We start from the raw sequence: 27,875 nt of genomic DNA, 5'->3' as shown, positions 1-27,875 counted from the left end.
AGTCCTGGGCCATGCACTTTCCCCAAAAGAACCTTATACACCCACCTCTCTATAATTATTAAGAAGAGATGTCATTAATCTTTTACACTTATTTACAAATCAGAACTGAGGGGGAAAGTAGTCATCATAAACCTGCCTAGAGGTTTATCTGACCCCTCCTTCCAATTAAACACCATAAAAAGCACTCCTTCTTCCAAAGGTGCGAAAGAGGTTTAGAGGTTCTCCTAGAGTTAGTAAGATCCTTGCGCCCAGGGCTGCACCTGCCAAAGTGCTGCTTGGCTCCTCAGGAATAAACGGTTGGAGGGATAGTGCCCCCCACTGGCTGGAGAGCAGGCAGCAGAATTTGAGAGGAAGAACCTGATACTGACATGGTTTCCGACAGCTAGGAGTTCTCAACTGGGCATCCAAGAAAATACAAGCAAAAGTGGGAAGCCCACTTGGACCTTTAAGCTAAGCAATACTAAAAGGGATAAATAGCACATTGTGCGCAAGGAGGCAATTTTTAGATAGCAGTTCTTTGATCATGAAGAAGAGGGCATTCGTTTTGCCTTTCCTCATTTTGCTAATAGTGTTGATGTGCCATTCAGAAGGGCTTACTGAAAGAGTTGGTCTCGGAACTGCAAATGAAACCATCAAGGCAACTAACCACAGTGGCGGCTTCCAGATAGTCACCTTTGATTGGCTCCACGTTCATGTGCCTTTCTTCGTTGCTTTCTGGATCCTGGTGGCTTTCTCAGCTATGATTGGTAAGTAATGATGCTTTGGCACTCCTTGGGGGTCATTCGTCTGTTTCAAATGGCATTACTACTGTATTGTCACCCCAATCTCTGAGCAATGAGACGTTTCACTGGGTAACAGTATGTACGCTGAGTTGTTTTCCTTTCAGCGAGGCCACTGGAGGCTTGCAGTGTTTCTGTGATATAAGGATTATTTGCACATATATACGGGTTCAGCATAAGATGGCGGTTTGTAGCATCAACTCAACTCCAACAGATATTGCTCTCCATGGGGAACTGCCAATGCCATAGCATTTGATTCTCACGGGGGGGGGGGTCTGTTTCTCTTTCAGACTAAGTTCCAGTACTGCCCACTTACACCCCCCATACTTACTTCAAATCCCCTCCGGTGAGAACGGGTGGGGAAGGAAATCATGCCCTCTTATGTCAAACAAAATGTCTCTATCCAGGGCTCTTTTTTCAGCCGGAACTCGCTGGAACTCAGTTCTGGCACCTCTCAGGTAGGCACTATTGTCATTATAAGAGAGCGAGGGGGGCGTTCATGATGAGTTCCAACCCTTCTTTTTCTAGAAAAATAGCACTGTCTACAACATACTGCCTTAGACTGCATTACAAAAGATGTTTAACAGACTGGCCAGGGCTATTATTTATTATTCTTATGTATTAGATTATATAGCAACCTTTATCATAAGATCTCAGGGCGGTTCACAAAATAAAACTCAGGATAAAAACAAGAGAATAATTAAAAATAAAGCAGCTATTTACTGAACAAACTAGTTTGATCATTTTGGCAGTCCTTCTCTTCTGCAAACCCCAATCTTGCAGCTCTGGAAATCACAGGGCTGGTTCACTGTAAGGTGCTTTAAACTTGTAGGAAAGAGGTACAGTATATAAATGTCTTTTTCTTAAAAATAAATAAATACATGTGCGTGTCGGGACATGAGATGAAAGCTGAAATAGCACGTTTTCCATATCCTAACTGCATGTATGAACACTATTTATTTATCTTTATTTCATTTAGCAGCAAAGATAAGGAGCCAAGCATATCAAACAATGTTGGGCAGGCAATAGAGATAGCAACCGCAACACCAGGATCATCAGCAGTGCCCTTTCGGTGGTGCAGGAGCTTCCCTGCTTCCCACAGTGGGACTTGTCCATGCATCCACCTGCAGCTCTCCCTTTGTCATCCAAGTGCAAAATCCTCATGCACAACCGTATGCCTACAACCCGCCCCTCAGGATTTGTGGTCTGGAGAACTAAATCAGCTCTGGCTTTAAATGAGGAAACATCTAAGGCCTAGGTCTTACTGTGGGCATAAACCTGTGTTTGGGTTGTACCCTTTCAAGCTGCACAAGGGAGCTCCCGGGACTGCATGTTCTTCCATGAAAAACTCCAGCACTTAGGTTTACTCTAGTAGTATATATTGTTTACTTTAGTAGTATAAATTAATATATACTAATATAGTATATATATGTTTGGTAGTAGGGACGCGGGTGGCGCTGTGGGTTAAACCACAGAGCCTAGGACTTGCCGATCAGAAGGTCGGCGGTTCGAATCCCCACGACGGGGTGAGCTCAGTCCCTGCTCCTGCCAACCTAGCAGTTCGAAAGTCCGTCAAAGTGCAAGCAGATAAATAGGTACCGCTCTGGCGGGAAGGTAAATAGGGTTTCTGTGCGCTGCTCTGGTTCGCCAGAAGCGGCTTAGTCCTGCTGGCCACATGACCCGGAAGCTGTACTGGCTCCCTCGGCCAATAAAGCGAGATGAGCGCCACAACCCCAGAGTCGGCTACGACTGGACCTAATGGTCAGGGGTCCCTTTACCTTTACCTTATGTTTAGTAGTATATCTTATGTTTACTCTAGTAGTATATATTTTAAGGCTTTTTTGGGGTATAAACTCAAGTCATTATCAGGTAACTTATGTTTCCTGTCTCCTGAATATTCCATAGTTAGCACAATGTTTTTGGGTGGCTCTGTTAGGAGATGAAAATGCCTTTGGTTCTGCCTGCTGCAGTATCTTTTCCCTTCCAGGTGCACCACCTAAATGTATCCCTTTCAATTTGAGAATAATTTCATACGTAATCTGAGGAGTTTTATAGTGAAGGCAGTCTTGTCTGAAATGTATGTCTTGGTCCCATTTTGACAGATCCAATATTTTCTTTTCTTTCATGTAAAATAAATACTGTTTTGATGTTTGCAGCTGGAGGAAAGCATTGTTTAACAGGGCACAGCATTTCTGTTTTGCTTCCCAGTTCCATGTTCTGAATGCCCCAATGTGTGATGGGATAAAATGGAATAATCTGACCAAACGTACTTTGCGATACAGATTTTTAATAGATTTAACTACAGTGGTACCTCAGTTTAAGAAAAGCCCTGTTTACATATGATTCGGTTTACGAACTCCTCAAAACCAGAAGTAGTGTCCCGGTTTGCGAACTTTACCTCAGTCTAAGAACGGAAGCTGAATGGTGGAAGGGCACCAGCAGCAAGAGGCCTCATTAGGGAAAGCACGCCTCGGTTTAAGAAAACATATTTTCAAACAGTAGCTGTTCAGTCCTTTTGTGGACATCAAGTAATCTCAGTGAGAGCACAGGACTGAAGAAATCCAATGGAAACTAACTTGTCCAGAGTTTCCATATAAGAGCTACATGAACTGACAGATTTATTTTTATGCTCACTATATATATTGGATGTTGCATTTGTTTAAAGGTACATTTTATTTTCAAATTTGCTTGTTTTGTGCATATTCAGGCAATTCCATGTGTTTTTCAGAGGTTGTTTTTACTCTATATTTTTAGGATTTTTTTTGGGGGGGGGTATAAGCTCAAGTCATTATCAGGTGTCTCTCCCCCCCCCACCCCGCCACCCGCTACCTCATAAGGGAGGAATGCCATTCCAGCACCTCCCTTTTCTCAGGTTACCAAACCAATGTGTTAAACAAGTAATCCTTGAGTCTTTTAATCTGTGACAATAGTTATTTCTGAATGCATCAAATTCTTCACAGACAGATGCATATTTCCTGAGGAACCCTCCCCCGCGTGGGGGCATTCCATTTCACCGAAACATGCCATGATGGGGGCATGTTCTCTGATACAACGTGGAGAGAAAACCATGGGGAGACGGCAGTCTTCTGAAAAACGCTTGTGCCAAAAAACATTGCAAAAAGTTAGGAGGTCTGTGTTGCTGAATGTTCTCTTGTGTTCTGTAACAAACATTTTCACAACAAAAAGCAAAATGCTGACCTCTTTCATGCCCTTTTGCTGCTATTTGCAACCTAGTACTCAAAATGGAAGGGCAAAAGGGACACGGGGTGGTTTTATTTCAAATTAAGCCAGACTCGGGTCCACTGAAAAGAAGTGGGGTCATTTTAGAGCTTCCTAAAAATATGCGAGGCAGCAACCCGGCTCACTTGGCGCACTAGCTTAGACACCATTTGGGTCTTCTCTGGTAACAGCAAAATCTCCACCAAGCCATGTGATTTGATTTCATGATCATGTCACTGAGGACAAACTAATCTAATGCAGTGTAAGGAAATTGCCGTCCGTCTGATTTTGGTGAGGCCTTATTGCATAACCAACCCTTTTTGGTTTCATGTTAACATCACTGTCTCTAGGGCTAGGCAGAGAAGGTGAAACGGGGAACAAATGGCACTGAACCTTCTGGAAGATGCTTTTTTTTTGAGAGCACTATCAGCTGAGAGAATTGGCTTGTTGCCCAAATGGTGCTGGTGAGGAGGCACCGCCATCTTAATGCATGTCAGAAGATCATGGCTGCCTGAATGTGTTGTGAGCGCAAACTCCTTTGACACTGTTTTTCTCCAGCTAATTATTGAAGCTTGTGAGACCAGGTTTTGGTCCGTCTTAGTTGGGAAAAGCCATGTTACTCAATGGAAACCAACTGAACACATTACATTAAGTGCATGGCACCACGAAAAAGGGGAACATTTAATTTCACCCTCCCTAATGTACAATAAGGGGACGCAGGTGGCGCTGTGGGTTAAAGCCTCAGCGCCTAGGGCTTGCCGATCGAAAGGTTGGCGGTTCGAATCCCTGCGGCGGGGTGCGCTCCCGCTGCTCGGTCCCAGCGCCTGCCAACCTAGCAGTTCGAAAGCACCTCCGGGTGCAAGTAGATAAATAGGGACCGCTTACCAGCGGGAAGGTAAACGGCGTTTCCGTGTGCGGCTGTGGCTCGCCAGAGCAGCGATGTCACGCTGGCCACGTGACCCGGAAGTGTCTCCGGACAGCGCTGGCCCCTGGCCTCTTAAGTGAGATGGGCGCACAACCCCAGAGTCTGTCAAGACTGGCCCGTATGGGCAGGGGTACCTTTACCTTTAATGTACAATAAAGGGACGTGGGTGGCGCTGTGGGTTAAGCCACTGAGCCTAGGGCTTGCCGGTCATAAGGTTGGCGGTTCGAATGAAATACAGTTACTGGATCACACTTGCGTGCATGAAAGTTGGCTCAAGTTACCAGTGTGTATGTGGCCTGGCAGATTCCCGGCAGCCACTTCTATTCCCCCCCCCCCCATTTTTCTTCTCTCTGTGTGCTTCCTGGAACAAGCAGGAAGCCATGCAGCCATGGCTCGCTGGAAGTGTTCTGATTTTACAGACTGTATTTTTGCTAACCCAAAGATTGTGCGATCCTTTATGTAGGGAAGCCAATTTATTTTTCTTTTTAAGTTGTATGGAACCTATTTTATCGTTGTTTTACTGCCAGCGGATCGAGACTTGTTTGCTGTAACTTCTGGAAACTCTGTGAGTAAAACATTCATTTATTTGCATAGCTAATTGTCTGTGATTTATTCTAGCCTAAGTATTTTCATGGAGAACATTTGTTTAATGGTGGGTGAGGGCAGTTGCACATGTAACCAACTTTTAATGTGCTTGGAACAATGTGAAAGAGTGGAAGATCTCTCTTCCAAACCTCTCCCTCCAATAATTAATTACTAATTAAGTTTGTTCATAAATAGCACCGGCACCATTTACCTTTATTACAGAATGTGGCTTTCTGGCTTTATTTATTTATTGCATTACATACTTATGACTCACTTCCCATTAAATATCCTGAAATGGTTTTTTTTAAGGCAGCTCAGCACTCCTCTTGTATGAAGCACCTGTGTTAAAAAATAAATATAGCCTGTGCAGGAACTGGGGGCAATGAAGGGGGGAAGGGAAGGTTATGAGGAACCTCTGTTTCCATGCCTTTTGCATTTCCATGCTCTGTCAAAACTGTAACTATTTTTTAAAGCCCCAGAATTACTTAGTTCCTTGCTGGCATTTATTGTGCGCAGGAAGGAGAAGGCGACAAAGCTTGGCAGCAGAAGATGACAGCGTGTTTGCGATTAGCAGCTGCACGTGGCAAATAATGTTTGCGACAACTGCGCAACTCAAAGGATCCCCCGCAAGCACTGTTACATCTGTCCACTAGGTGGCAGCAGGTGCTGAATGTTGAACGAAAGTTCAACTGAGGAATGCAAGAAGCCTATTGCCCCATCGGAAAAACTCCAAAACCCACATTCAGGATAGGGATGGTGGAATCTGTCAGTTTGGGTTTCTTTTGTCTCGAAACTTAAGATCAGTTCCTCACATTTCCATACCAGTTTTGAATTGAAACTTAGCCCTATTGTGTGGCTAAATTATGTATTTTTCAAGTCAAGCAAACAAGAAACAAAGGTCAGCCCATATGAAAAATACACAAATCCACATTTTGGAAACCAACTGGTACAAAATAGTTTATAAGCATTTGAATTCTCCTTAATTCTTCAGCAGGCTAAGTGGTAAACAGATGGGTGAGGGAAATGAAAAAAATAAAGCGGGATGATGTAGGAGCCATGGATCAATCTTAATTATTTGGACACCACTGAAAATTAATCTCCAGTTTTGCTAACATATAGGCTACCATGTTTTTCTTTATTTCTGCTCTCTGCATAGCTAGAAATCCGTGTGTCGAAGGATCTGGGTACTAGCAGCTGGCTTTTGTGTGTGTTTTTTTTAAGAATCTGAGGTGTGTAACCCGATACCTGTAAATATCTAGCAGAGATTTCCAGAGCAATCCTAACACTGGCAAAAGAGTAATAGAATTTGGGCTACTAGGACGCAAGATTTCTTTAAAGTGCAGAATGGTCACATCCTTGGTTAAGAGGCTAAAATGGAAAAATAAAATAAAACATTGAACATTAAAAAAAGCTTCCCTATACAGGCTTGCCTTCAGACAGCTCAAAGGTCGGATAATTGCATACCCCCCAACATTTCTCCAATGATAATAGGGACACCCTAAGGAAAAGCAGGACATTCTGGGATCAAATCAGAAACTAGGACGGCTTCTCTAAATCAGGGATGTCCCTGGAAAATAGGGACACTTGGAGGGTCTGCAAATAGTTTAAAATATTTTCCTAGAAATGCATCCAAGACAAGAAGCTGCCACTAAATTTTGAGTATAAACGCTCTGCAAGTGCTCCTCTAAACCGTGAACTCTGGAGCGGAGTACATTGCACAACTATCAGGGAATAAATCTTGATACAAGGCTCTGGTGAGTAAGACCATTATTGGATTGGCCTCATGCTCACGTGCCCAGGCATGGATCCCACACATGCTTAGGCGTGTGAAGAGGGAGTGCCTGAGCACAGGGATGCTTGAGCCGTTCCTTGGGTCTCAGTTCCTGGCCTTTTCCAGGCTACCTTAAGGTCCATAAATAGCAACACCCTAGAGGTCCCAGGCCCTAAGGAAGTTAGATTGGCTTCAACCAGAGCCAGGGCCTTCTCAACTCTGGCCCCGGCCTGGTGCAACGCTCTGCCTCATGAGACCAGGGCCCTGCAGGATCTGATCTCTTTCCACAGGGCCTGTAAGACAGAGTTGTTCCGCCTGGCCTTTGGCTTGGAGCCAATTTGATTCCCACCCCCTCTTCTTTTTTCCTTCCTCCTCCTGTGATGAAACTCCTATTTGGGGACTTCCCTGGCTTTTTTCTGGCCCATGTAGGACCAGTCTGGAAAGTTAGCCTTGACGTTTTCATCCCCAAAAAAGTTTTTGATTTGAGTTTCCATAGAAATGAGGCTGTATTTTAATGTTTTAATGTTGTATTTTAATCTTGTTTTTAAGTTGTATTTCAATCAGTTTGTTTTTATATCGGGTGTTAGCCACCCTGAGCCCGGTCTAGGCTGGGGAGGGCGGGGTATAAATAAAATTTACTATTATATTATTATTATTATTATTATTATTACTTCCTCATGGCCTCCCCCTGGTGGACAAAGCCAGAGGCAAAAGTGTGAAGGCCATTGTACAGAAGACTCTATTCCACACAAAAGCACAACTTTGTGCTAGGTGGTCTAGCATTGACTTTACTGCATCTTTTCATTTTTTTGCTGGGGGACCGTTTTGGTGTAACAGGCCTGCTATACTGCTGTGTTTTGCAATCCTCCACAAGCCATGCAACTTGATAATACTGCAGAGCTGCAGGGCAGTCTGGGTGGGAAGCCACCACTGAAAAGGCTCATTCTTGTGTTGCTGGGGACGACACATGGAGCAGGGCTTCCGGCTGGTGTATTGTTTAGGTGGGTTCATTGCTGTTATTGACATTCATTTTCTGTATCTTTATTTTAGGTCTTCTTATGATTTATGTGGAAATTGTTGTGATTTGGTTGTGTACTTTTTGATATTTTTATTGTTTATGTTTGTAGTTATGTAGCTTTTTGCATACATACCTTGAGCATGGTTTGACTTTGGAAAGGCCGCACACAAATAAAATGATTGATTGCAAGGTCTGGGTCTGTTTCATATGGAGGAAAGCAGTTCTTGAGGTCTTGGGATCCTGAGCTGCCCTAAGCCTGCATAGGTAAAAACCAACATTTTGAGTTGAGTCTGGAAGCTAATTTGTAGCAGAGCAATTGAATTAGGATTGGTGTTATGTGGTCAGTCCGTCTCTCCAGGGCGAGCAACTGAGTTCTGCACCGGCTGCAGTTTTCAAACTGTTTTTAAAGGTAGTCCCATCTCTCTATATCCAGGATGGGTATCTGTATCTATGGAATAGCATCTGAGGATTTTTGCACTCTGAAAAATCAGGTACCACAACTGTGGAACTGTTTAGAATATCTGATCGCCACGTTCTCCAGGCAGTAGTCAAGGCAGATCAAATCTTTACTCCTCACAGCCTCAGACATGAGTCACTTTCTCTGCCCTTCTTCAGCATCAATAAAACAGAAGAGACATGGCAAGTTCTGAGTGCAGAAATGGTAAGGAGCTCTTTAGAGAAGAAATATAGATGTGATGTCATCCGAAAGGTGTTATACGCGCATCAGCTTCTAACCACATAAACTAGTTGGAAAGTTTTATCACTGCTATTCAGGACTATGTAATTGCTACCAATAACTATCTAAACATATAGAACAAAGGTCAAATGTGCAGAGACTGAAATAGAGAGAGGCCTTAACTACATCGGATCCACGTGTATTTTTCCTCCTTGCTTTTTTTTTTAAGCATTTGCAGAGGCCTCAGCCTCAATCAGCAGACTGATGAGTACGTTGGGGGGGGATTATTGCATAACTCTTCTGCTGTTTTTTCTGCTTAAAACCCACCCAGACATAGGGGGCAGGGAGATTTTGAACAACAACAAAAAGATCAGAGGTGAAAGGGTTAATACTGTCGTCCTCATGTCAAGAAGTAGCCTCCTCAACTGCTTTGGATTAAAATCAGGTAAATGCAAGAAAACGGAGTGTGACATATAGCAGAACTTGTAATCAGACATTGCAAACCCTTTTAGGCTTGTGGGTGCATTTGGCTATTTAACTGAGCTTCGAGAAACAATAGAGATGAAAGGGAAAGTGGGAAAGAGTGTAATTGTCCCAACTTCCTGCTTTATGTACTTTTCAAGGGAGAGAAAGGTGAGCCCTCTCACTTCCTCATGACCAAGAGGGCGGTGAGCAGACACCTGGAGAAGAACTCTGTGGAGCCACCGTGCTCAAGGCCCCGTCTCACCAAATATATACTAAGTTTGAGTTAATTCATAGATACAAACTAGAAAGAATACACACACACCATTATTAGGAAGGTTAATTCATGTGCACTTCAAAAAAAAGCATAGGCGAAGAGGCGTCTGCTCCATTAACATCTGTGAACTGTTGGGTTTTGTTTTGTTTTTTAAAAGGGATACAGTTGTTAAAATGCTGTTGTTTCTGAAACATTTGGTTTCTGTCAGAATTTTTTAATGATGTTTTAATTTTTTCCATTGCTTTGAAGACCGTGTGATGGGAAAGCCACATATAAATTTAAATATAAGTAAAAGTATTTACTGGTTATTATTAACTCTGCGGTCTAATTTAAAGTGTCTTAGCTTGTCATTGGCCTTTTTATCTCCACTGGCTTTATGGTTCAGTACTTTGACCCTCTTCCTACATGGGAATAGTACAGGGGGCCACCATTTTAGGCACATCCAACTGACACGTGGTCACTGACGCACAGGTACTTTTGGACCTGGAAGAAGGCAGGATGGGGGCAGAACGGGGGGGGGGGGGAGCTGGGGTGGATTAATAGGGCAGGGCGCGCTTATATGCAGTCCGCCAATGTGTGCAAGGGCCAGGAATGGATCCCCGGAGCGAAATGGTTGCTGCCTGTATACAAAAGAAAAAGCTGGATAATAGTAATGGAAGTAACTTTTATGGGTTTCCTGAAAAAGATTTTAGCTGGAGTGGCTGGTTTTAGGGAAGCTCCTTTCACCATCAGTTATTTTGTACATCTTACATGCTCTCACAAAGCCTATGGCATCTCAAAAGCTTTTCTGTGGCCCATGTATTTGTTGAAAGCGTCAACCTGTTGTTGTTGTTGTTGTTGTTGTTGTTTGCATGTAGAGACCCCGCAGCCACCCCCTCGTTGGAAATAACTCACACAAGGACACGGATATTAGGTTTATGTTATTGGGCAAATTTTGGCCACAACTTTATTGAAATTACAGCATGTGAGCGGTATTGCCTTAGTCATTGATTCCCGTCGGGGTCATGTCAAGGCCTTAGCCCCCCAGCTGGGCTTCAGACTAGATCAACACCCCCGGATTCCTTTAACGGAATACCCTTAAGCATGGAGGTGCAGGTGATGGCCACCCCCCCCCCAAAGAGGAAGTCCTCTGGCTCACTCCTCCGTTTAAACGGCCCCGGCCATGCCCCCCCAGCCAGCGGATTGGCTGGCCAGGCTCTGACGTGGCTGGGATCCCCCAGGCAATGGGGGACAAAGTCCCCCGCCCCCGGTGGGGAGTGGGTGGCCACACGGTCCACCATAACTCCTCCCCATTGGGAGGTGGAGCAGATTTTTAATAACATTTCTTTTTAGTTTTGGCTGACCACAATGTTTTCTGGTGCTCCATCGCTGACTTGAAGTGATTCTGTTATGTTTCTGGTGAGGAAACCCCCCTCTAAATTGGCAGCCATTTACTTTGCTTTTACATCCATTTTCAGATTGCTTTCGGGGCTTGTGGGAGCAATTGTGTGTTGTTTGGCACGTGGAAGTGCACATTCTTGCTCCTAAACTAGTGCTACACCGAAGTGCTGCCGTTTCTGTGTGTGCAGTGCATATTGATGTTTAGCCCCCTAAGTATTCCAACAATGTGGGGTGTTTCAGGACTGTGCTAAAAGTGTATTTGTACACTTCCTGGAAACCTGCCCCTTTCCTGCCCACTTTTTAATATTTTTAATTTTTTTGCCATGTGCATAAAGTGGAATTTGCACAAGTTAAATGTCCATAAATTCTGGGTTTACTGTATTACGCCAGACAAATCCTGCACAGTAATCTCTGAACAGTTACGCAGACAAGCATTTCCAGCTTATGTTAAATTTTCATATGAACGTCAGACTTTAATGTAGGAAGAAGTTCATAACCTTCCAGCCTTTAACACGAGTTTATAGAAGCATATCGGCAGATTCTGCACCTGAAATTGATGGTCTCTGCGTAAGCCAATGCTGCATGTGAGAATTGGTGATGTGTATCCAGCTCCTACAAAACATTTTATAAGTTCTTTATTGGTTTCTGAAACAAAAGCTCCATCACTTTACTGTGCTTTGGGTTGTTCCTGCCTATGCAAAGCCAACATTCATTTTATCTGTCTTATCACTGCAACTTCTGGCTAGGATCATAGCTGTCAACTTTTCCCTTTTCTTGTGAGGAATCCTATTTAGAATAAGGGAATTTCCCTTTTAAAAAGGGAAACGTTGACAGCTATGGCTAGGATTAAGGCTGGCGCTTTTCTAAATTGGTTGCACAGAATTCCATTAGTCTAAAATAGTATATTGGACTCAGGCTGCTCATCTGAAGGTCTGTACTATTGTCTGGAACCAGAGCTGCCAACTTATTTTCTGGCAAGGTCCTCCTGTGCCTTTATTACCTTCAAGGCAAGCAGAAATTAAACAGCTGGATGTTTTCCTAATGTGGAGAACTTTGCTTTCCTCTTCTGCTACTGTTACAGAGTGCAGGAGCCCTGCTAGAAAAGAGGATTGCCATCTTTTTTTGTAACATGATTGCGAGAGAACTTCCTTCACAGATATGAACATACAGCCTAGGTATGGAAATAGGTGTTCCCCTTGCTTATAAGACTTGACCCTTGTTTGAATTCCTGAAATGACTAAATTATTATGATCCCTGAATTAGAGAGATTGTTGATTATTTTAACAAGTTGCTCTGAGGAATGGAGGGAACTTTGACACTTCTTCCGATTTGTGATCTATTCTAACTATGAGCCCTTGAAGATAACCGTCTTAAAAGGCCAAAATGCACACACAACTTTCAAACAACCAGTGTTGTCAACAGTACACTGACTCTCTTGCAGTTTCCATTAGGGAATGCCTGTATCTGAACTCTTCCTTTGTGTTCTATGCAGACAAGCTGTCATCATCTACCCAAGTAAGGATGAAGTGTTTACCAAAAGGTTAGGGGGCAATTTCTATTTTTTAAAAAATTCCCGCAATGATCCATTGAAATGTTTTTAATATCCCAGAAAGTATTGCCAATGGATTTTCCCAGTGGTAGAGCAACAGCAGGGAGAAGGCACATCTGTGTACGGATGGGATCATTAAGATTGCTCTATAAGGTGTGTGGGTTCTTCAAGGACAGAAATTGTTTACTTTTTTGCTTCTTTTTTAAAAAAAAAATATAATGACAACAGTTATGCACAGTTAGAGTGGGATACCCAAATAAATATATATAGGGCTGCATTTTTTGGTCACCTATATGTTCTTTAACATATCAGTTTCGGTGTTAAAATAAGCATGTGATTGGAGCAGTAGCAGTCTTCAGCCTCAGTCTCCTCTATGAGGCTCACATTTCGTTCCCTGCCCTCTGCCTCTCTCCTGCCTCACACCTGCCCATGCCCTTCTTTTTTCCCTCCATTGTCTGTGTAGGTGCTACTTACACTGTCTATCTGATACAAACAGGCATGTTCAACCTTGGAGCTCAGCAGGCAGGATCTCACTGCCCTTCATATCCTGTACAACGACATTTTCACATGTTTCTGCAAAGCTTGATGGTGAAACTCATGAGAAGATGCCTTTGTTCTGCCAAATTTCACATAACTAATGTTTCTTGTAGGTGTACCCATGTGTGCCGATAATTGGTACTGCACTGCAAGAGACCTTGATTAAGGATTAAATTTAACCAGGTGCAAACACACACACACACACACACACACAGGCTCTCCCTGCACAGCGGTGGCTTCGTAAGATCTGTTCCTTTCATGATGTGGACACGATAAAGGGCTTATCCTCTCTTCCTCTTATCCCCCTGATTTTCCTCCCCCAGGGAAACAACTCTTTATCACTCAATCAGTGCAAATGGCAATTTGGGTTTTCCCAGGATTGCAATTTATTCCAATCTGTCGCTAAAGAGCAGGTTTTCCCTTGGAAAGGAGCAGGGCAAGGGGGAAGCTGCTTGCATCTGTGCTTTCTAGGCCCAGCACAAGTGGAAGTGTGGATGAGTCCAAAGTCTCTTCATGGTGGCTTTATTGTGCAAGTGAACCTGAGTGGGGGCCATAGTCTTGTCAGTACAATGTAGTACAATCACGGATCCCACAGCCTCTTAAATGATGTGGGAATTAGTGTATTTGGGGATTAAATTACATTTTCTTGAATTTACTTTCATAAGCATCCATAATTAGAAATGGTGGTTCCTCTCTGGTTTTGCATTCTTTTCATCAGAGGCTCTAGATTAGATAACAAGTGAGCTGTTAGTTGTGTCTGCAAACCTTTGATCTGCCCACTCAACTGCAATTCAATGTTCAGGGATTGAGTATGTTCCCCTCTGGCCCTGATCATTCAGGGGATAATGTATTTTACAGGGCAGAAGTAAACTCTCCTTTGTCCTTTCCTGAAACTCAGTTTTGCCCTGATAATTTCAAATGAGACCATAAAAAATTCATTTCCTTTTTCAAATGCAAACACTGGAGAACCTCAGGGGAGGAACATAATTCTTTCAGGGTAGTTTCTTGCTCCTGGTCTGCGGGCTATTATAAAATTCAATGCAGCAAATGTGGTGATGGCTCCTGGGCATAGAAGGAGAGGTCGGTCTGTGAGTGGCTAAATGAAAGTTCCAGGTTCAGAGGTAGTGTATCTCCAAATCCCAGTTACTGAGGGATAAACATCAGTTCTCAGCATGCCTTGCTTTTGAGCTTCCTGGAAGCAGTTCCTGCTGGAAGCAGACATTAGACTAACCAATAGAGAGGCCATTGGTATCATCTAGCAGGGCTGTTCTTATGTTCTTGGTTTTCTCAGAATTTCAGATTACTTTAGGGCTTATGTTAAGGAATGCCTTCATCTATATGCTCAACCCCTGAGTGCTTATTGGTGCACACTGCCATATACTGAGGGTGTGGGAAAATGCATTTTTATTACCGTACCATAGTCTTCCCCTAGAAAGGTCTGACTTTATCTATTTTGATCAAATCTTAGGAAGACAGTAAAAATGGTTGTAGAATTTGGAAACAGGTCAAATCAGTGGTTACTAGCCATGATGGAGACTATTCTCTGCCTGCATGTTTGGAGACTAGGTGCTTCTGAAGACAAGTTGCTGGAGGCCAGGCGAGGGGAGAGGCTCTTGTGTTAAGTCAACTGGTTGGCCACTGTGAGAACAGAATGCTGGACTAGATGAGCCATGGCCCATGCAGTTGGCTCTTCTTATGTCCTATTTGTCGGGGAACACATCAGAGTAAAAGTCAGTGTTACACAAAGCTCTTCAGCTAGAAAAGAAGGCCAGCAATTCTTCACCCATTCATTAACTTGCTCTTTGGGTGTCGAAATTCGATTGGGGAACCTGCTCTGCCACAGATTTCCTTTAATGTCCTTTTGCTAGTCAGTCTCTCCAACCTGACAGGACTGTTGAAAGCATTAAAAGGGGTAGCCCACTCAGGACGAGGAAGGTTTAAATATGAAATGTGTGTGCATGCATGATATCAGGCCCAGCACCCCTACCTGGCCAAATGGGGCAAATGCCAAAGGCCTAGGGGCCCAGAGGACTTGATTTTGGGTGACAGAGATTTTCCCAGGACTAAATTGGCTTAAAACCAAATATTCCCATTTAGGTTGGGCTGTAAATGAGCTCTCCAGCAGGTGACAAAACCACAGAATATCTGACTTAGGTGGGAGCTCTGGCAACAGCCTTGAATATTCTTCCACCCAACAAAATTAGCCCTAGAAGCCAAAATTAAAAGTTGAGTTCCGGAAAAGGTGGTCTTTGAGTGGTTGGTAAGTAGTTGGTTTGAATTCATTCCTCGTAGCTGTATGAATGATTGGGAGTCTAAGACTCATTTAATCATTTTGTATCTTCATCTCAGAATACACCTGAGGCCCAGATCACGTGTATACTTTCAAGCAATTTGCTGAAGAGTTGGAAGTTGTCTAGTATTAATATAGAGCAGGCAGTTACTTATTCTCAGTCATAAACTTGGCAACTTCTTTAAAGCCAATCTCAGCAATCATAAAGGTGAGAAATGTGGGTATTTTGTTGTTTATTTAACATGAAAGCTGAAATTGCCTGTCACCTGCAAGCCAGATGTGACAGGGACAGTAATATTCTGAGGAACACCAGTTGTGGCAGTCAGGAATTTTGTGGTACAGTGTGTGACAGATCCTTAAGGGCAAAGGGATCACTTTTAGACAGTTTCACTCTCACCTTTTCCTAGTTAGTAGTTTTAGTTTTGTCCAGGCACAAGTTAGGAAAGAGGTTCTGGTACATTTCTCTCTCTTTCACTGGGACTCCACATGTAAAAAGGGATACTTGAACACTTGGTCTCCACTTTGAGTTTTGTACAAGTTGTCAGCTGCATACACAAAAATGTTGACCAGCATTCATATTGTCACAGTCCAGTTTATGGGCAGTCAAAGTCGTGGTGGAGGACGTCAGGACCGGGGGCAAGACGGCGGGGTGGGAGCAGGGATGGGAGTCCAGAAGCCAAGGGTCCGAGGTTCCAGGAAGCAAGGAATCAAGAAGCCAAATGCAGTAAGGCAGGAAGCGTGTTGCTGTGGCAAAGAGTCAAAGGGAAATGCTGACCTTATATTCCTCCCCGGCTCTTGCCACCAGGTGCTGTGAGTTACCAATCGGCCTCACCTGTGCAGCCGCTCCTTGCCTCTTCAGAACAAACTTAGGAAAGCCCCAGTCCTGTGAAGCCCTACCAGTCACAGGGCCTGGCTCCTGCAAGCACTCCTGACACATATTGGCAGTCACCTTGTGATTGGATAAAACCTATTTAGTTAAGATAAAACGCTTGCAGACACCCAGTCAGAGGAAAGATGTGTAATTGTTGTGAGGTTGATCACTACGAAATAGAGGCCAGGATTTTTTAAATAAAAGAACCTTAATGGTCTTTAAAATAACTGGATACATTTTTTCCTGACTGCATGAGATCCAGCCTTCAGAGGGTGACACAATTCAGAGCTAGTAGGAGGGAACAGAGAAACAGTTTGGAGACAGGTTACAGTTTGAGTTTATCGTGATTGACAGATTTCTGGTTGTACTTGGGTGGAACTGGGGCACAGCTTGGATAGGGTTGGCTTTACAGGACTAAGCAGTTTGACACTTACAGAACTGTCAGAATTTGCCTCCATTCATATCCACATGTATAATTGTAAATAAAGCAAGTATTAATCTCAGGGATTAATCTCAGGGATGCCATGAATCTCAGGGATGCCATGAAACTCATGTGCAAAGCTGTCAACTTTTCCCTTTTCTTGCAAGGAATCCTATTCGGAATAAGGGAATTTCCCTTAAAAAAGGGGAAACGTTGACAGCTATGCTCATGTGTCCTTTCATCCACAGGACAGTTGGAAGATAAACAGAAGCTGGGTGACCCCTCAGTTTAACAATAATCACTGTGTTATCTATTATTTTGTGTACATCAGTTGTTTGGAATCCACGGCCCACAGTCTAACTTCACGCAGCTCTCTAAATAGTGGGCCTGGGTGTTGGGGAGAGCACTGTGGAATCCTGAAAATGTCATCCACTTTTGACTCTGGCTCCACCCTCACATGAGATAAGGGGCTCCCTACTGTTTAAATAAATAATAGTGCCGGAGGAACATGTCTCAGGACAAAGTTCCACAATTGTGATTTTCCAGTAGCTACTACCTAATTTCAGAGAGCATGGTGCATAGATAAGATGATCTCACATTCATAAGAGAGAATGTAGGCCTTTAGATGCCTCCATCCAAACAAGACACCTTTCTAGCCATTTCCAGCACCAACTGGGGATTAAATATTGCAATTTGCAACAAGCTGGATATTGCAACTTTTAGTATGGTATCTATTATGCTAGTCCATTGTCTCAAAAATAATTTCTTATGCAATTATTTTGAAGCTCATCCAAGTTAAATCCTTCGAAGACAGAGGTCCTCTGGCTGGGGCGGGACGATATGGGATTGGGGGGGGGCAACTCCCATCTCTTGCGGGGGTGCAATTAGTGCCAGCACCGTCCGTTAAGAGTTTGGGTGTAATCTTCGATACCTCCCTCTCTATGGAGGCGCAGATTACAGCTATAACAAAGGCGGCATTTTTTCATCTCCGCCAAGCTAAGCAGTTGGCCCCTTATCTCTCTCGCCCTGACCTAGCCACTGTGATCCATGTGATGGTCACCTCCAGACTGGATTATTGTAACTCGCTCTACGTGGGGCTGCCCTTGAGACTGACCCAGAAACTCCAGCGGGTGCAGAATGCCGCGGTGAGACTCCTTATGGGGTCTTCGCTGCGAGATCACATTCATCCGGTACTATACCAGCTGCACTGGCTCCCGGTGGAGTACAGGATCAGGTTTAAGGTGCTGGTTTTAACCTTTAAAGCCCTATACGGCCTAGGACCCTCGTACCTACGGGACCGCCTCTCCTGGTATGCCCCACAGAGAAACCTACGGTCTGCAAATAATAACATCCTCAAGGTCCCAGGCCTCAGAGAGGTTAGGCTGGCCTCAACTAGAGCCAGGGCCTTCTCGGCTGCGGCTCCAATCTGGTGGAACGCTCTGTAACAAGAGACCAGGGCCGTGCGGGACCTGACATCTTTCCGCAGGGCCTGCAAGACAGAGTTGTTCCACCAGGCCTTTGGTCAGGGCACAGCCTGACTCCCTCCTCTGGCAACCTGCACAGAATTTTGCTTAATCGGTTGCCATTAATTTGATTTTAATTAATTTTTATAATGAAATATTTTTAGAATGTGTGATTATTTGACTGTTTGATTGCTTGATTATTGTTAGCCGCCCTGAGCCCGGCTTTGGCTGGGGAGGGCAGGATATAAATAAAATTTCTTCTTCTTCTTCTTCTTCTTCTTCTTCTTCTTCTTCTTCTTCTTCTTACTGCACAATTTCTTGAGTGAGCTTCTTTTTTATTCATGTTACTGTTAGCATTAACTCTGAAGCATCATTAAGAGAGAAGAGACAGTCTATAAAATGGCGCCTTGCATTACTTAATGACAGATTGGTTATTATCATAGGGCCACCATGTAAATAATCACTAGCAGGGGAAATCAATAACTATTGAAACAAGAAAATCCAGTAAGTGCCAAGCATAATATATCACAGCAGGACGTTGAGCCAAGTGAAATGTGTGTCATGTGTACAATGTTAGGTAGATACTGGGGAATGTCCACAGTCTTGAGCGTTGTCATACAACAGAAGCAGGCCTCAGAGTGTAATGTCCCTTGAGGCTGTGCTACCATAAAGCTTTGGAGAGTCAGCTGATGACAACCAGAGACCATACCTAGTGGTTATATGCTTACCATGGTAAGTTATTAGTTGGTAAAGTTTGTATGTGATTATTGCTTTCTGGCATGTTTTATCACACATCTCCCTCTGACATCTGGCAAAATTAAGGATTGGTGATGGTGCCAAAATTTAGAACAGAAGGTTTTGGAAACTGAACTTCTCCAGTTTGAGAACATGGCATACTATCACAAACTGGGTCCACACACTATGTTTTCTGGGTTCACCTCGCTATTCTCCTGGCACTGAAGAGTGACATGCTCCCTGCCCAGGAAAAGGGAAGACAATGCAAGACGTCTAGCACCAAGGTGAAGAAAGCAGAATACTTCTCTCCCCCCGCCCCTCCTTTACACCAGTTCCAGTCTATGAGGGAGGTGTGGCATACGAGAGGTGGTCAGCTTAATCAGATGCATATGGCTCACCACTTTACATCTAATTTGACCATTTAAAGCTGCAAAACAAGTTGTAAACTTTTGCCCTCTTCAAGAAAGAGGGGAATAAGCTTTGCTAAACTACCCAGTTTCACAAGTAACATAATGTACTGTTTGTTATATTTTCTCACGGCTTCTAGATGATACTGTTCTTGAGTTAAAGGTTACCACAGAATATTGAAGGCTGATTGTTTCTTCCCCAACAGCATTCTTCTTTGGTGTTTTATGCCTTGAATTTATATTTTTATTGATCAGAGTGAAGTGTATTTGCACAGCAATAGTACAAAGTGTACAGCTGAAGTTTGACAGTGGGTGACTGTATATTAGGTGAAAGACTTTTGCCTTTCCTGCTGAGCCACCAGCTGACGGCTTCTGTTAGGATTTAGCCATGGATGTATCCAGCTGTAGGAACTACTGGATTCTCTTTGATTCCTGATTATTAATTGGCAATAATCATAAAAAAACCTATCTGAGTAGTATTGCTCTGCACACTCCTAGTATAATTCAATACCTGTTGGTTTATTTGTGTGGATATTCTTTATCTGAAAATGTGCGGTCTGATCTGAGAATGAATCCAACATAGTTGACACAGCAGTTCCCACATTACTTTCTCTGGCACCAGCTGATCCTGTCCTCAGCTGCCGGCTGCTCTCCTGCTAATGACAATGTTTTGTCCAGGCAACTGCAGGGAAAGCATAAATAAGATGCTAGCCTTCTTAGAAAGTGAGCCCTTTTTAGCACTCTAGTCCTTTTAGAAAATTGGCAATTATGATTACAATTGTTGTTGTTATTTATATTCCAACTTTTGTCCAAGGATTTAAAGGTGATGTATCTGGTTCTCCCATTCAACATTTTACCCTCACAACACCGTCTGTGAGGTGGGTTAGATGGTGATCAGTCTATGGTCATCCAGTGAAATTCATGGTTTGGTGGGGAGTTAAACCCTGATTTCCCAGGTCCCAATATAACATTTTAACCACTACATCACACTGGTTCACGCGCTGCATATGATGAGTGGGCACATTGCAGGGTATTTTGGAGAGCTGGTTAGGGGAGAGGACTTCAGACAGAGCAAGCAGAGTGAAAGAGAAAATGCTCCATGGACTACAGAGAGTCCTGTCTCATTGAGAGTGAGTTCATTGAGAGTGTCAACCAGCATACACCTAGATAGAGGTGATCCAGTTGACATAGTGTACTTGGATTTTCAAAAAAGCTTTCAGTAATGTACCTTACAAAACATTTAGCAGTACTTAGTATTAGCTTACTAGGTAAGCTTAGTAGTCATGGAATAAGAAGAGAGGTCCTCTTGTGGATCAGTAACTGGTCCAGGGGCAGGAAGCAAGAGTAGGAATAAATGGATTGCTTTCTGAATGAAGCAATGTCAAAAATGGAGTTCTCCAAGGATCTGTTTTGGGACCTGTGCTTCTTAACTTGTTCCTAAATGATTAAGAGTTAGAGGTGAACAATCACCAAATTTACTGAATAAAAAAATTCTTCCAGTAGCACTTTAGAGACCAACTAAGTTTGTTATTGGTATGAGCTTAAATTGCTCAGTTGCTAAAACAAAGAAGGACCTCTCCAAACTGAATGAATGAGCAATAAAAATGGCAAAAGCAATTGAATGTAAAAACATACTTGTTGGCACAAAAAAATATTTATTTCCATACATACCCCTGGCCTCTGAACTGGCAGTCGCTGACCAGGACCAAACTTGGGGTCATAGTGGATAGTTCAATGAAGATATCAACCCAGTGTGTGGCAGCTGTGAAAAAGGAAATTTCCATGGGATCATTAGGAAAGGAATTGAAAACAAAACTACTAATATCTTAGCAATTTTATATAATAATAATAATAATAATAATAATAATAATAATAATTTATTTGTACCCCGCCCATCTGGCTGGGTTTCCCCAGCCACTCTGGGCGGCTTCCATAGAAACCAAAAATACACTAAAATATTACACATTAAAAACTTCCCTGAACAGGGCTGCCTTAAGATGTCTTCTGAATGTCAGGTAGTTGTTTATCACTTTGACATCTGTTGGGAGGGCGTTCCACAGGGCGGGCGCCACTACCGAGAAGGCCCTCTGCCTGGTTCCCTGTAGCTTTGCTTCTCGCAATGAGGGGACCGCCAGAAGGCCCTCGGCGCTGGACCTCAGCATCCGGGCAGAACGATGGGGGTGGAGATGCTCCTTTAGGTATACTGGGTGAGGCCGTTTAGGCCTTTAAAGGTCAACACCAGCACTTTGAATTGTGCTCGGAAACGTACTGGGAGCCAATGTAGGTCTTTCAAGACCGGTGTTATGTGGTCTCGGCAGCTGCCCCCAGTCACCAGTCTAGCTGCTGCATTCTGGATTAGTTGTAGTTTCCGAGTCATCTTCAAAGGTAGCCCCACGTAGAGCGCATTGCAGTAGTCCAAGCGGGAGATAACTAGAGCATGCACCACTCTGCGGAGGCAGTCCGTGGGCAGGTAGATACAAATCTATGATACAGCTGCATTTGGAATACTGTATACAGTTCCGGTTCCCTCTCCTCAAAAAAGAATATTGTAGAGTTGGGAAAGCTTCAGAAAAGGGTCGTCAAATTGATCCAGCTCAGCGTTGTCTACACAGCAGCAATGACTCTCCCAAGAAGAAATGTTACAGCGTTTGGGACTTTTTTGTTTAGAGAAAAGGTTTGTAAGAGGTGATGTGATAGAAGCTTGTAAAATTATGCCTGGAATGGAGAAAGTGGATAGAGAGAAGTTTTTCTCCCTCTCTCATAACACGAGAACTCAAGGACATCCAACAAAACTGCATGCTGGAAAATTCAGGGCAGATTTCTAAAAGTGCATAATTAAACTTGGGAACTTGTGCCTTCAGCAGGCAGTGATGGCTTTTGAAGAGGATTAGATAAGTTCATTGAGGAAAAGGCTATCTGTGGCTACTAGGCATAATACCTATGTTCTACCCAGAGGCGTAGGAAGGTCAGGTGGGACCCGGTGCGGAAAATTTCTTGTCACCCCCCCAATGATTTTTTTAAATTATTTTTTGGCCTGCAAAAATGGTTTTACGGTATTTCATATTTTCTTACAAAGGAATGTGGATTCTGGGCCTGTGATAACAAGGAGGTGACTGTGGACAGATACTTAAATCTAAGGATGTATTGTGTTTTGGCTTCTGTTATTTTATTTATATTTGTTGTATATTTATTTAATAAAATTTATTTTTTAAAAAAACCTGCAAAGTGGTTTACCTAAACAAAAAACCAAAAAAAAAAACCCACCACAGCAGTAAAATCAAGAAAAATTAACAATCCTACTTTAAAACATACAAAAGCTAAAATATTAAGATTAAAATTACTTCAACTTCCTAAGCATCTAGGTATGCTTGCCTAAAGAAGAATGCTATTAGCAGGTGCCCGAAAAGAGTCTAGCAAAGGCATGTGCTTTGTTGCAATAGAGTTCCAAAGTGCAGGTGCTGTCACAGTAAACAATGCAGTACGGATATTATGTGTATATCTTGACCCTGCTCCACTGAATTGAAATTTCAGCCTTCACGACATAGAAAAATGGCCAAGTAAACAGCTATTTTTGTGGAGGACGGTCATAATATTAACTGATATGCATGAAATTTCATATATAGCTATATAATCCCTAGTGTGGTAAGGTAAGACCTTTGGAGCAGGCTTCTTTTTAAAAAGTTTTTTATGAACTGCCCTACTAGGGCAGTAATTATTCCTTGATAATTTGTCACCCCCCTCCATGATGGCACCTGGGTCAGTTCGCCCCCCCTTCCTACACCCCTGGTTCTACCTTGACTGTGAGAGGCATACCTGTTGCTGTGAACTGCAGGTGGACAGAGTACTGTTGGGAACTACAGTGTTCACCTCATAAAGATGCAATTCTCAGCACCCTTAACAAATTATAGCTCATGCCATTTTCTCTGCAACAGCTTCCTTCTCCTGCAGCTTTTACCATTCTTGGCAGAGCAGCACACTCTGAAAACTTCCACAAAACAATCACCGCAAGATCACAGTTAGGTTGCTTCTGTGTGTGTCATCAGCTGCTTCCGGAAAAACAATCCCTTAGGAGTCAACATTTTACCTCTATTGCCCTTCGATGAACTCTCTCCCCCTTGGTAGCTAAACGTGAACTCTGCTACTTTCTTCTTCAAATTACTTTATTGCGTAATGGTAGCTGGCTGTTCTTCAAAAGCTGTGGAAAGGTGCAAAGGGGATTAAAACGCTCTACCAATTTCCTGGGTTTGTGAAATGTCTGCTGTTCACTGTCTCTAAGTGGATGCATACACATTTATTAACTTGGAAACGTCAATATCAACTCATGGTAAATGGCCTGACACAATCATTATGTCCGTGTTTTTTCAAGGAACCTGGGACTGGTTGCTGAGAGTATCAGTAATGATGGACAAGCTTCCCTTGTCAGCTGGACCACCACTGCTGATCTTTCCTGACAATGCAGGAGTGTTGGGTGAATTCTGGGCCATTATCTCAGTGGCACATGGGTCATCAGTCAGGGCCAATAGGCCTGACCAGTGGCCTGCATAAACAGGGTGTGGGTCTCACTAGAACACACTCTGGAGTCTTCTGTGACTCTGTGAGAGATAAGCAGCGTCTCCTGGCAGACAAGTCAATGTGGGAAGGATTCACTAGAGGCAGAAAGCAGGAAAGGAATTGCCTAACACCGCGTCTGGCCATTGGTCCATGCAGCTCAGCGCTATCTACATTGACTGGCAGTAGGGTTGTCTAGGGTTTCAGACAAGGGGACATCCCCAGCTCTACTTGGAGATGCCAGGGATTGAACTTGGGAGTATCTGCATACAGAGCAGATGTTGTACCACTAAACTGTGGTCAAGAGGACGATGTTGCTCACTTAAGAATCCACTGGTACAAGAATATACTCCATCCAGTCCATCAGTATCCAATGGGCAACCTGGGCGAGGGGAGTCAGACCACGACCTGAAGGTACTTCACTGAGAAGTACCATGAGAAGCTGCCAGGGGTAGTTCACCATGCAAGGCAGATGTGCACAGATCCAGCAGTTCCTGACATTATGTACACCTGGTAATTTTATTCATACCAGCTCAACTGCTTATCATTATTTATCATATTTGTATATAATGTGTTCTTCTGACAAGCACCCGACAGAAAATATGGGGTTATTCCCTGTTTAGGGAAGCTTTTAATGTTTAATAGGTTATTGTATTTTAATATTCCATTGGAAGCCGCCCAGAGTGGCTGGGGAAACCCTGCCAGATGGGTGGGGTATAAATAAATTAATAATAATAATAATAATCTCACAGCCAGCTTGCATGGCAGTGTTAGGTGGATGTCCTGTGGGCACCTCTTGATTTAAATTCTGCCTCCCCCTCCGAGATTTCACTTCTTGCTTGCAGTCATAAATCAGACAGAGAAAGAATTTGTAAAAAATAAAATTGCAATGTTGGAGAATTATGGTAAAGAAAGTAAATTGCTCTTCTAAATGACTTCAGTTAAATCAAGAAAGACACAAATATATTAAAATAAGCCTACCAACCACGGTTATAAGTGAACTGGTTTAAACCAATAATTTTAAGGTTAAAATATCCCTGCAAACATCCTGTTCGGAATTAGTAACCAGTAATAAAGAGAGGTTAAAATAACAAGGTGCTTAACTCAAGTCAAAGATTAACATAAGTTTTGATCAGCCCGACCAAGGTTGTCCATAATTACCAGAGTTATCGCATGTTGGTGCTGCCTCAGAATGATAGTTTTGTTTGGATTTGGAAGTTGCTGTTCAAACTTTTTCAAACTATTGCACTGTTCAAACTTTTTGGCTAAAACCTGTAAATTAAATATTTGAAATTTTGAATCAACACAGAATAAGTCAAAACTGATTTCACCTCACAGCTGTGAACTGTGAACTGTAAACCATCAACAACTGAGGTCCAAAAAAGGATTTAAATGTCTTAGAATCAATTTGATGATAGTCTGTTTACAATTATATTCTGCATTTGACCAATTTTGTAGGCTTGCAGCAGTCAGATATGTTAACAGCACAGGCAGAGCTTCACTTTGTACTTAAGCTCACCCTGGAGGTTGGTAAATCAGTGGAGTCAAACTACACATAAAGGAATCAAACTATATTTTGCTGGGTGTCCCAGCCCTTACGGTGGCCGGCCCTACTTCCACCAAGACACTGCTGCACAACTGAAGCTGTTAGTGTGTGACAGTGGCCACATCCTGGCAAACAGCTATGATTGGCTGGCTAAACCAGATGAGGGTAGCTGATGGGTCTCGAACCCTCAGCGAGTTAGGGACTTCCCTGCATGCGAAGACAGCCTCCAGCAGATTGAGTGGATGATACCAATAGTGGGTCCAACAGTCAAGAAGGAGGTTTTTGCTTGTGCTGTAGAGGGAAGTGAGGGGCAGGTGGGGCCCATCCACCTGGGAAGGTAGCCCATCTGGGAGATGGAAATCTCTGATCTGAAACCTCCATTGCCTTATGGCTATACTCAGTTTTGGGGAAGACTTCAGGAGTAAACCCTGAGGATTAATCTCTACCTGCTTCCTTGTGGGACATCTTTGGGAGAAGAAAAGGCCAAGGAGTAGACCCTACACAAATTGGAGTGGAATCCCTAAGGCAGTTGGATGGTGCCTTGTATGCCTCCTTCTGACAACTCTTGCAGCCAAGCTGGTGCCAAGCGTGTGCCCTGCAAGAAGATGCTTGCTGAGCTGAGAAGGGCAAAGAGTGATGCCCAGTGGGTTGCCAGATGATGTGCCAATGGCTACTGTCTAAAGCAATGACAGAACATTCAATCCGAATCTCCCTGCTGAGTTCTGTGGGGAAAGCCTTTGCCTGTGTAGTTCTCAACATGTTACAGTCACTTGCTAACAAGGTCTATCCCAAGTCACAATGTGGCTTTAGAGCTCAGAGGTCAACAGTCAGCATGGTTTTCTCACTGCACCAGCCGCAGGAGCAATGCCAAGAGCAGAGACACCCCTTGTACATCATCTTCATGCACCTGATAAAGGCCTTTGACCTCATCAGCCAAAAAAGACTCTTCACACTGCTCAACAAGATAGGATGTCCTCCTAAACTCCACAAGATTATCATTTCTGAAGGCATCTGAAGGCAGCCCTGTTTAGGGAAGCTTTTAATGTTTGACGGACTACTGTATTTTAATATTTTGTTGGAAGCCGCCCAGAGTGGCTGGGGAGGCCCAGCCAGATGGGCGGGGTATAAATAATAAATCTTATTTATTTATTTATTTATTTATTTAATCCTTCCATGAGAACATGCACAGCACTGTCCAGTATGACGGTTCATCCTCGGATGCCTTCCCTCTAAAGAGCAGTGTGAAACATGGCTGTGTCCTCACCCCAGCTCTCTTGGGCATATTCTTCTCCCTGTTGCCCTCCTATGCCTTCAGCTTGGCTGAAGAAGGAGCAACAGGGGTCTGTTCAACCTGGTACGTCTTGATGCCAAAACAAAAGTGTGTCGGGTTCTCTTCCAAGAGATGTTGTTTGCAGGTGACGCAGCCTTGACAGCTCACTCTGAGGAAGCTCTACAGAAACTCATCAACCATTTTGCTCAAGCCTGTGTGGAGTTTTGCCTTACCATCCTCCTGAAGAAGACCAACATCCTAAGTCAGGACATCACCAGCATTCCATGCATCAGCATTGGTGATCACACACATGTGGTGGTAGACAGTTTTGTCTGCCTGGGTTCCACCATAACCAGCAATCTCTCCATTGATGCTGAGCTGGACAAGTGTATTGACAAGGCAGCAATGGCTGTCCTCTACAAAGGCGTATGAGAGAATGTGATGCTAACAACCAATACCAAGATGAAGGTCTACTAGGCTTGTGTGCTGAGTGCGCTGCTTTATGTAAATAAGTTGTGTGCATCTTACAGCCATCAGGAGCAACGCCTCAGTGCCTTTCGTATGCACTGCACCAGAAAGATTTTGGGCATCACATGGCAGGACAGAATCTCAAACAAAGATGTGTTGTCCCAAGCCCACATTCCCAGCATAAGAAAATGGTGCAAGGCTTCACACACTGTAGGGCTGCTTTTATTTTTCAACATCCCTAGTTTAATGCTGAATTCAACTCCTGGCATGAGAAGTTCCTGGGTGGATTTTCCATCTGAAAACCTTTCACATCTCTCTTCCAGATATGATAGGATTTGGAAAGTCAGCTGACAGTAGGAGGCTAAATGGATCATTGGTGTGGCTCTGTATAAGGCAACTTTGTTTATTCATCTCATGGAAAGATGAACTCCAGCTGGGAAGTGCAACTGGTAGGACTGAGAGGGCGAAGAAGAACCTGTATCTTTCAAGATTAAAATCAGTGATGTAATTTCGCTACCAAAAATAACAGGTGAGTTGCTCTTTACAAATGTTAGCCAAAGCACAGGTGAAAAATGTATTTAGGAAGGAGAATGAACATTGCAAAAAATTAACAATCTTCCATCCCATATAAAAAATTACAAATAATCTCCAGTTAACGTCCTCAGGTCTTCGGTCTGA

General features: G+C 43.4%; 1 protein-coding gene across 1 annotated transcript in view; it reads left to right on the top strand.

Annotated features, from left to right (window-relative positions):
* Window positions 1-213: 213 nt before the first annotated feature.
* Window positions 214-27,875, top strand: part of SLC9A3 (solute carrier family 9 member A3) — a gene marked incomplete at its 3' end in the record, with an annotated part of 99,076 nt that continues 71,414 nt past the window's right edge. Inside the window, exon 1 of the mRNA XM_079949456.1 lies at window positions 214-746. Coding sequence (XP_079805582.1) covers window positions 524-746 — 223 coding nt within the window. The 5' untranslated portion in view covers window positions 214-523. The remainder of the gene's footprint in view (window positions 747-27,875) is intronic.

Source organism: Podarcis cretensis, assembly GCF_951804945.1.
Source record: "Podarcis cretensis genome assembly, chromosome: 13".
In the NCBI taxonomy this organism is placed as follows: domain Eukaryota; kingdom Metazoa; phylum Chordata; class Lepidosauria; order Squamata; family Lacertidae; genus Podarcis; species Podarcis cretensis.
Note: the sequence above shows the minus strand (reverse complement) of the source record. Positions and strands in the feature narration are given on the sequence as shown.